This window comes from Notothenia coriiceps, unplaced genomic scaffold (assembly GCF_000735185.1).
Source record: "Notothenia coriiceps isolate Sejong01 unplaced genomic scaffold, NC01 NC01_scaffold00016872, whole genome shotgun sequence".
In the NCBI taxonomy this organism is placed as follows: domain Eukaryota; kingdom Metazoa; phylum Chordata; class Actinopteri; order Perciformes; family Nototheniidae; genus Notothenia; species Notothenia coriiceps.
In genome coordinates, this window is record NW_011349573.1 from 360,268 (window position 1) to 370,295 (window position 10,028).

The following is a 10,028-nucleotide window of genomic DNA, read 5'->3' on the forward strand; positions in this document are numbered from 1 at the left end:
TTGTTTTGAAAGAAAAGTTGTGGCTCATCGGACATTTATGAGAGAAAATCTCTAATGTCTGAGTGCAAGTGAATGCAGCACAAGACGCGAGCCTTGTAACCCCTCCCCCCCTGGCGCGAGCTTGAAAACTGATTGGCGGCGATTTCATTTGAACGGGAGGACAGCGCAAAACGAGAAGCATTTCGGATACAAGTAGACAGAAGGAATGAGGTATTTGCGCCAGGGTATGGCTGGGGTAGGCTACACCCATACCAAGAAATGGCTTAGCCCCACCATGAAAAATGATGTTAAAGTAAGCAAAATAAAGTCCGCCAACTCGCACCGAGTAAATTGCACAGACAGCAGTTAGTAAGATTGATTTCAGCAGCCACTTGTCTGGAAATACCGAAGACCAGAAACGGTTTTGAAAACTTTTGTCACGTAGTGATCGTCTTCTCAATAGAACATCTTTGATAATGTCTTCTGGCCAATCAGAATCAAGATAACGGCGTGGTGTTGTTGCAGGAAGTCCCGACGGAGAATACTTTTGCTGTGGTACATCTCTATATACATCGATACAACATTACGTGTTGATAGAAATCAACACGTAATGAAACAAGACCCCACGGTTTGGTGATTGATAGGTGTGTGGGCTGTCTTTCATTTTGACACACAGAAAAATGTTATAATAAACATACATACTGTATGTTAAATGGATATATCCGCCATCTTTCATTTATCTTTCCATTCCCACAACAATGTACATAAAGAAATGGCATATTTTGGACATAGTTCGAATGGTGATTAATCATGATTAATTAATTTTTAAGCTGTGATTAATCTGATTAAAAAAATGTAATCGTTTGACAGCCCTAATTTTAAATCATTGCTGTACATGCAGAAGCAACCAACTGTGTGCTAGTAACATGGAATTTGCCTTCCCTCACAGACTTGGGCTTGATCCTAAACTGTTGGCTAAGATCCTGAACATGAGTTCAGGGCGTTGCTGGTCCAGTGACACCTATAACCCCGTGCCTGGAGTCATGGAGGGGGTTCCGTCTGGGAATAACTACCAGGGAGGCTTCGGCACCCAGCTGATGGCTAAGGTCAGTTTAACGACACATCGCACTATACTGCGCTACTTTCCTGACACTGCAAATACATTTAAGATTAGTGTTACCTTGACATTTCATCTTAAGGTTTTTACATCACAAATATCAAGCAATACATTATATGTATGCCTTAATAAGTGTATAGCTATTTTTAATTTGTATAGAGAAACTGTTTATCTCTATAAGCCCTTATAATTTCAGAACAAAAATATACACAAATGCATTCATAATTTGTAAAACAAACATTTTTCTCATTCATGACTCTCTATGAATGAAACCGGGTTAGAATAAGTCTGTCAGGAAGTAATTTCTGTGCCATATGCCGTGCATGTGACAGGGATTTAAGGGAGGCTGTTAAAAAAACAAAGCTCTCCTAGGTCAAACCACTTGAAATAAAGCAGTGAACTGCTCACAGCCCTCCTAAAAGTGAATCAAGCCCATTTTATCACAACATAGAGAAATATTCTCTGTGGTGTATGGACTGTGGTTTTGGGTTTAGAGTTTAATTTTCAGCTCCGTTGGTTCTTCTAATGTATGTTTTCTTTTCTTTCTCAGGATCTAGGCCTTGCACAGAACACAGCCACCAACACGAAGACGCCTGTTCCTCTCGGCTCCTTAGCCCATCAGATGTATCGTATGATGTGCGCACGTGGTTATGCCAATAAAGATTTTTCCTCTGTATTCCAGTTCCTGCGTGAGGAGGAGGAGGAGGAGGGCCAGGGCCAGGGCCAGTAATGTCAGCCTCCCCCCCGTCCCCCCCCCGTCCGTCCGGCCTGGCCCTGCACAGGACTAACATAGCGTAGTGAGGGTGCATTTCGCCCCGAGGACTTTCTCGTTCAAAGTTGTGAGAGAAATGAAGCAAAGAGAGCTCCAACACAGCAGATCATGTGATAACTTCTCTCCTCTTGAAAATCATGTTTCCTATGTGATCTATTTTTTTTTCTAATATACTACACTCGTTTCAGTTTTAGAAGCAAGTCAACTGTCATTTATACAGAGGACCCAAAACATAGCAGACTGTCGAGCAGCGGCAGCTCTGCAGATCTTTCTCTTAATGCACAGACTCCCCTGGGAACCTGAGTGTGACGAATAAAAACTCATAGCTCTGTCAACGTTAAACTTCTGCATCCCGGTTTAGTCGTCTTGTATTTAACAATTGTTCGTGATCATTTCTTCATGTTGAGGTTTTTGTTTTTTTGGGGTGTTTCTGCTCTTGACATTGGAAATTATACTTTGGGGTAAGAGTGTTATATTATATCCTTTTAGAAAATAAAGGCAAATTGTGATGTCTTAACCTTTTAAATGTCATTCATGTTATGATTGCTGGATTGGATGTTAAATTGAAGTGAAATATTAGCAGATTATTGTATAACACCTGGAAGCAGCACATTTTTTCAGTAATTGCTGATTTGTTGTAGAAATGCCATACATTGTAGTTTTGTTTGAACTGCAAAGGGAGTAGATTTTCATGAACACGGCTTCAATGACTGAATATATCCAGTCCATAAACTTGCATGCAAATGCAGCTAAACCTCAGACACAGAGGAAGAAGGATAGCCTACTAATTCTGACCAATGGCATGGCCATCTAAATTCTGAATGTTTTCTTTGAGATCATGCACTTCAGTGTTTCCTCAGTTTCTCTGAGCATAAGTGAGTTTAAAGCTCCCAAATATTCTGGTTTGAGTAGTGTCCCACGGATTCAGTAGTCATGACAAAAGGCGAACAGCGGTTGGCTGCGGGCAGATGCAGCGGCGGGATGCGTATCGCTGGGCCGAAAAACACGCTGCCAAAACTGTGAGTATTGTTCCACACTAAAAGGAAGCAACCAATTTTGAACTTCGTATTTAATTATCCAGCACACACATCTCTCAAATGAAGATTTGAATAGACAGGATTCCAAAGCTTTGAAAATAAGTCGTGACCGAGTGTTGCACGATGCAGCCAGCATGAGTGATTTTGGGATGTGGACCGCATTTCTATCCCCACTTAGACCAGACCAGGAGCGCGGCATGTTTCTGATCTAGTTCGCCAAGAGCCACTGAGGGGCCAAGGTGCCATAGGTCATGCGATCACAAGACAAACCCATAAAAAGTCCATTAAGCACTGTATGTTAAGAGCTGTGTTGTCATCTGCTTGATAGGTACAGCAAACAGCACACATTCGTCTCGGGCCTCCAGCAGACTGTGACACACACACACAGCCTGACATCATCTGCTGCTGTGCGCGCGTCATTCCTCGTGATTAGCGTATAGCCTCTTTAACGCAAATAAGCGTTGCATTTAGTCAATGTGTGTTTCTACACATTTGATTGACAGATTTGGACTATGTGCATTTTGGTGCCTGTGATAGCATGGCGTTTTACACTACAGTCGCCAACATACATCAGGAAAAGGATGCATGCATTCAGTCGAAAAGTAAACACTAGACAAAATACGGGTGTTGTGTCTTACCGCCGATTACTTTTTGTACTAGCTTGTCCTTAATTCATATTCGCGTCTGCAACGAAGCAGCGTTTTTTCATTCACATTTTCCATTCGAAGTTAAATGTAGACTATTGGAAAATCCGTGGGGCTATAAAGCCTACTGGGTGTGTGCGATATTGCAAAAATAAATTTAAATATTCCGTTTTATAAAACTGTTGACTAATGGAAACTGTGCAGCCTTTGTCAACATACAATAAGCAACAAACATTGCATAGTTATTTGTATTAAGCTCGGTTTGTTTAGCCGTCATATAGAATAATTAACTTGTGTTTATGTATTTGACATTCAAGGGGGTCGAACAGTTATATTGGATATTATTTCAAGTATTTTTAGATGTACATTTGTTTCAAGATGTATATAACTTGGAGGCAATGTGCGTATGATGGTTCGTATTTAGCCACCGTCTTTAATAATACCATCTTGATTATAATATTCTTTTTTTGGTAATCTAACACATAAATATCTTTATTTTTTATATGGCAGTTTTCATTTAGATATGTGTCCAAGATTCAGATTTATTTTTTGTATGTTGAAGAGGGGGTAGAGTGTGTGTGTTGACGGCATATTTAAATGAAATTATTTGAAATGCTTCTTTATCAACAACTCGCGATCCATTTGCAATTTAGACATGGATCTTCTTTTTCGTTTAACTGGCTCATAAGTTCCTACCATCTGCTGCTATATGTTGAGTCAGACAGCCGCCCTCTAATGTGTGAACAACGTGGCTGAGATGATTCCTGTCCAGACAAAGCTCACTTTCTCTACAGACAAACTTAAACAAAATAGGCAATTTCTCATTTAAATACATTCATATTTAGAAGTAAACTAATATTTAGAATTTCATACTATAACAAAGCATTTAAACATAAACCTCTATAGCAAGCTAAACATCATGATTTAGCCTCACATGCAGTCCACTGCTCAGTCTTGCCTACAAGCTATGAACATGGGCCATAAAGATTTACAGCCCCAAAAGGTGGGAAAACTATTACAATTTTTAAAAAAGGTGCTCAAATGTTGGTGGGCATAGATTTCTCTGCGTTTGTGGTCCCATAGAAATGTAAAACAAAAATAAACTCTGAAGGTGAAATTGTTTTTATTTTGACATCAATGATAGAGTCTATCTCAGAACCCACACAGCTCAATGTTTCAGTGCCATGTAAATCTGAACTGCAAACATAATTTTTGAAATTCTTGAACTAAAAATTCATGCTGGATATGTTCATGGACCAATGAAAGCCAGTGTTTAGCTCTGCGTCCTTCGTAGGAAAAAAATAGCCCATGGAGGCTTTTTACGCATATGTGTAGACGTTGAAGCGCGGGTTATTCTTCATTTAAGATATGTTTTACCTTGTTTATTTATAAAAGAAATCATCAGGCTTTAATTGTGACCATTTAGTGTCAATACATTTGTGTTATGACAACCGTCTGATGGCATTAAAGAAAGGGACCCAGTTGATCTGTCTTAGAAAGGAGCTCACAGTCTGTAGATGAAACCTCTAGTCTTTAGCGTGTTTTCTCTTTGGGCTTCCTGGCCTCAAGTGTTTTGGCCAGACTGCAACTTTCAACTTGACCTTGGCCTCCAGCCCCGTCTAACCCGTACGAGGAGAGTGCAGCCAAATGTGGCATGCTTTTTGTATTTTAGTGGACACACTTCTGGAATATACATTAACACGTGGCCATGCCAAATGCGAGGATTGTTTGATTTATTAATAGTGTTATGATATTCCCTTTTTAAATACATCCAGAAAAAATGGTGGTTGTTTCCTTTCTTTTAAATTCGCATGCGTTATCACTGTTTCAAAGCCAGATAATTTAGGAACATGACGGTGCATTTTATAAAAGTATGCACCTTTTAACAGAAGGTACTCTAACCTTTCTATAAAACGAAATAATGTGAAATCCTCTCATCCGGAATAGTGTTTGCTTTACACCAGAGTAAGGCGTAATGCAACCAAAATGGCATGCGTAATTACGCGTGAATTCAATAAGAAGATGTGCTTATTTTGAGAAGTTTTTTTGACGCCATGTATCACTCAAATCATCCAATAAGCGCATTGTGATTGCACTACACGGGAGACAACTTAGTATTTACATCAGTTACATTCAGTTTCAAATTCTAATATATTGATATTCGGGGATAAAATACCCTAAGGGCTTTTTTGTTGCATTAACTGATGTACGTATACTTCTTTATAAATCTACAACTCGATCTGCATTATCTGATGTCTAGACGTTTATCATCTCCTTTGCATATCACGTGTTTGGCCCTGGCCAATAACCTTGCGATCTTTATGTACTCAGGCGTGTTGGTATCGTTACTCTGCCTGAGTCCCTGTCTCTGCTCAGTCGAGGGGATTTTGAAAAAGAGTTGGTCGTCTCGATGTAGGGCATGCTATGACCGCTTCATTACTCCTCCATTCGCACTGGATTGACCCGGTGATGTTTCTCTACGACAACGGCTTGGATGAGAGAAGCAAGAATATGGAGGGATTTACTGGGGGCAATTTTGCTGCAAACCAGTGCAGGAATTTGTTAGCGCATCCAACCTCGCTGGCTCCGAGCACCACTTACGCTGCGAGTGAGGTGCCAGTCTCTGGCATGGGGGAGCCTGGCAAACAATGCAGCCCTTGTTCTGCCACTCAGAGCTCGCCCAATGCATCTTTGCCTTATGGATATTTTGGCAGCAGTTATTACCCATGTAGGATGTCACACGGCGGCGTGAAGCCTTGCGCGCAGCCCTCTGGTTATGGCGATAAATACATGGACTCAGCTGTCTCTGGTGAGGAGTTCTCCAGCAGGGCAAAGGAATTTGCGTTTTACCAGGGCTATTCCTCGGGTCCTTACCAGCCCAGCTACTTGGACGTCCCTGTCGTACCAGCGCTGAGTGCTCCATCTGAGCCAAGACATGAGTCTCTGCTGCCCATGGAGCCCTACCAGCCCTGGGCCATCACCAATGGTTGGAGTGGTCAGGTTTATTGCAGCAAAGAGCAGCCACAGTCAAATGCTCTTTGGAAATCTTCATTACAAGGTATTTTTTTACTGTTTTGCTATACCACAGAAATGGGTAATTTTCATGGGGATGTTCAGTTAAACTTGCTAGAAAAAGGTGTGCGTGTTTGTCTTGCATATATATCTGTGTTATTCCACTGCTTATATGTATTAAAGCACCTGACGTTAGAAAAATAAAAGAAGAACAAAAATATTTCGTTTACTTTATGATGCAGAGAAGCTGATTAAAATGTGACACATAATTTCCCTCTCCACAGACAACATATCTGGTGGAGACAGCTCTGGCCGCCGTGGGAGAAAGAAGCGTGTGCCTTACACCAAGGTGCAGCTTAAAGAACTGGAAAGGGAGTACGCCGCCAATAAATTCATCACCAAGGACAAAAGGAGGAGGATATCCGCGCAGACTAACCTGACAGAGAGACAAGTGACAATCTGGTTTCAGAACAGGCGCGTAAAGGAGAAGAAGGTCGTCGTTAAATTCAAGAGCTCCAGTTAGCTCAGGAGATACAGAAACAGGAGGTGAAGAAAAAAAACTTTGCTATAATTTATTACATTATGAACGGTTTCTTTGTGGCCATATAGCGGCTCTGTTTTGACCTACACATTTCCTTCCTCACATTTTAATTGGAACCAGTCGATGCGGCCTGTTGACAGAAGATCGGAAATAGTTTGCAACATTTTGGACAGCGCGACTCAGCGAGGGATGTATGATGTCCTGAAAATATTGACCAAACAAAATGACATTTGCCCTTAAAGGCTTGAGACACCCCAAGTCTGCCCTTTTAATTCTACTATATCCAATCCAGAAATGTAGACTGGAAACAATTACAGTATTCGTCTTTAGAGGAATAGGCCTACATGATTGACAATTCGTCTTATGCGGTGGTAAACAAATAGGTGAACCTCAACTTTAGTCTGTGATCATCACAAAGAAAACATGCAAAGTACATAGTAATAACATAAAAAGAAAAACAAATATTTTGAATATTCATTTGCAATAAAGAAATCAAATATGCAATGATAGCCTACAACACTTATGTTTGTGCCTATAGGCCATGAACAATTTGTTTTTGTTTCATAGTTTGGAAGAAAAAACTGTTTACATACATCCCTGCCTTTTGCATTGTAAATAAACCTCTATCTGATTACGCGTTATCACTCGTAAAACAAGCCTGAGCATTTCAATAGTTTGATCACACGGTTTTCTAAAACACTCATTTCTGAACACAGGATTGTATTCAATGTCCTGCATTTCAGCATGTCAGTCAAGAAAAGTGGGCTTGTAATTACCTTAAGCATATTTAAACATGTAAATACTATTTGACTGCAACTATCTATTCTTCCTTTTTTGACTGCAATAGCCAGAGTTTTTTGAAAATAAATATTTGAGAGACGCAATGTGATCTTGTCTTTTTCATTCAAATTGTTTGTCCAATTTGATCATGGATGCTTGATGGATCAAGCTTGGCCACATATATTATTTAATTGGTTACATTTAGTATGGCTATAGTTTATTCCTTAAAGTGGTGTGTGAGGCCTACAGGCCTGCAGGGTCTCAGTCTCTGTGGGCTTCATCCATTCTCAGTTTATGTCGCCATCTAGGGGCGAAGCTCTGTCAGCACAGCGTCTGCACATTCACCCTGCTATACATCAGGTATGTCTGCCTCTGCTCTCTCAGAAGTCATTGTGTGTTTATATGTTTAGAAAAGTGCTCTTATTTGTACTTATCTACCATATTTATTAATACAAGGTGTCTATTTAAATGTTCATTTTAAAATGTATGAAGTAAAAAATATTATTTCTTCGATAGTATATTTATATTATAGAAATATTTGAAGACCGCATAAATTAGAGGGATTTAAAGTAATGCCATATCTGACACAATTTAATAGATTGAACCTTTTGAAGCATGGAAAAGTTTAGAGCTCCTGATAATGATAATAACACGTAAAAACGAAAAAATATCTTATGATATATTTTCTATTAATCATGCCTTTCGGTCGTGCAAAAGTAAGGTCTGTTCGTTAATTGTTGCACTTCAACATTTCGTAATTACAATGCCTGTCTTATCCCCAATCAAAACAATCTCAATAATACATGACTGTATTATTTGGATATAATTCCGTCCTGTTTTATTTAGACATTATGTTCCTGAGCAGGTTTATTTGTGTACATTCATCAAGTCCTCATGATCTGTTGTTCAGGAAGAAATGTGTTTTCGAGACATCTGATTCGAAACAAAAACTGGAAATATTCTTAAATGCTGGGTTTTAATATTATAGTCTGTAAGTGAATCGGAGCTATAAAGTGGAGAGGCCTGTTTACCCGCCGTCCAAACCACCCTTTGTCACGCACGACTAGTTTCTTTCGATGCTCGACTGATGTTTTGGATATATTGTCTAATAGTGTCAACATACATGTGTTGACATATTTCACGTGATCTTCACTATCAAATAGTCCATCGACAAACAGTTTCTAACTGATATTGCAGGGAATGTTGTCTTGGTCACTTAGAGAGGCAGGAGCTAATGGAATTGTAAATAGATGCCTTTCTAATTCAGTTATGAGCAAGATTACATTTTTCAATTAATAATTTGGACTGCTGCGGCCATTGACTGAATGTTGAGGAAAATGTTAAATATCGCTCCACCTTTGAGATGGAGTCTTAATGGGGGTCTCCTTTGTTGTTCTGTGTAATTGCTCCCCCTACAGCCAAACAGGTTACTGCATCTCACTCAAAAAAGTCCCGTATGTAGGCCTGAAGCATTAATCTGCAACAGCAATAGGCAAATACCAATATAACCGATATAAACTAATTAAGTAGTAATACCGTCTTGTTTAAAAAAGGTTCCATTTAACAGCAAGGGAATTGAAACGTAAAAGGTACACAGTATACGAAAAACGCTTCACTTATTTAAGGGGGCCTGCTGAACTTTGGGTGGGGGAGCTGTTGACTGTAAGCAATGACCTTCAGACAGAAATCAACATCTTGATTTTGTATTTAACGATGTACACAGTGAAAGGAATTGAGCAAACCAAGCATCTTTCCCAAATAAATTAGAACATTAATGGGACGGAGTTGGATATTTTTATTCATTTGAAAGCGTTTCTTCACATCAGTCATACAATTGCAGCTGTAAAACCTTTTTTCAGTTTTGACAGCTACAAAAAATACATTTATCAACATAACAAAATAGCTGGACAATGATAACAAGAGTTATTCATAAATGGCAAGTCATGAAATGTAATAGATGTGTTTGCTTTGAGCAGTTTTTAAACCTGCTGCCTTCGCTCTCTCAGCACATCCGCTTGCAGGCAGATATTCTTGGATAAATGCGGTGTTTTATTTGTGAATCGAGAAAGTTGTATATGCTTTTTAAGTGGTTGTGTTTTACAGCAGCCTTGTAAACCCGCAACAGTCCAGTACTTCCGGAGAAGCC

General features: G+C 39.6%; 2 protein-coding genes across 2 annotated transcripts in view; both read left to right on the top strand.

Annotated features, from left to right (window-relative positions):
• Nucleotides 1-2,385, top strand: part of hibadhb (3-hydroxyisobutyrate dehydrogenase b) — a gene marked incomplete at its 5' end in the record, with an annotated part of 3,079 nt that extends 694 nt beyond the window's left edge. Inside the window, 2 exons of the mRNA XM_010776325.1 lie at nucleotides 929-1,085; nucleotides 1,647-2,385. Coding sequence (XP_010774627.1) covers nucleotides 929-1,085; nucleotides 1,647-1,826 — 337 coding nt within the window. The remainder of the gene's footprint in view (nucleotides 1-928; nucleotides 1,086-1,646) is intronic.
• Nucleotides 2,386-5,945: 3,560 nt separating this feature from the next.
• hoxa13b (homeobox A13b) lies at nucleotides 5,946-7,972 on the top strand. Its single transcript, XM_010776326.1, has 2 exons — nucleotides 5,946-6,607; nucleotides 6,846-7,972. The coding sequence occupies exons 1-2, from the start codon at nucleotides 5,974-5,976 to the stop codon at nucleotides 7,082-7,084; spliced, it is 873 nt and encodes a 290-aa protein (XP_010774628.1). The 5' UTR covers nucleotides 5,946-5,973; the 3' UTR covers nucleotides 7,085-7,972.
• The last annotated feature ends 2,056 nt before the right edge of the window (nucleotides 7,973-10,028 follow it).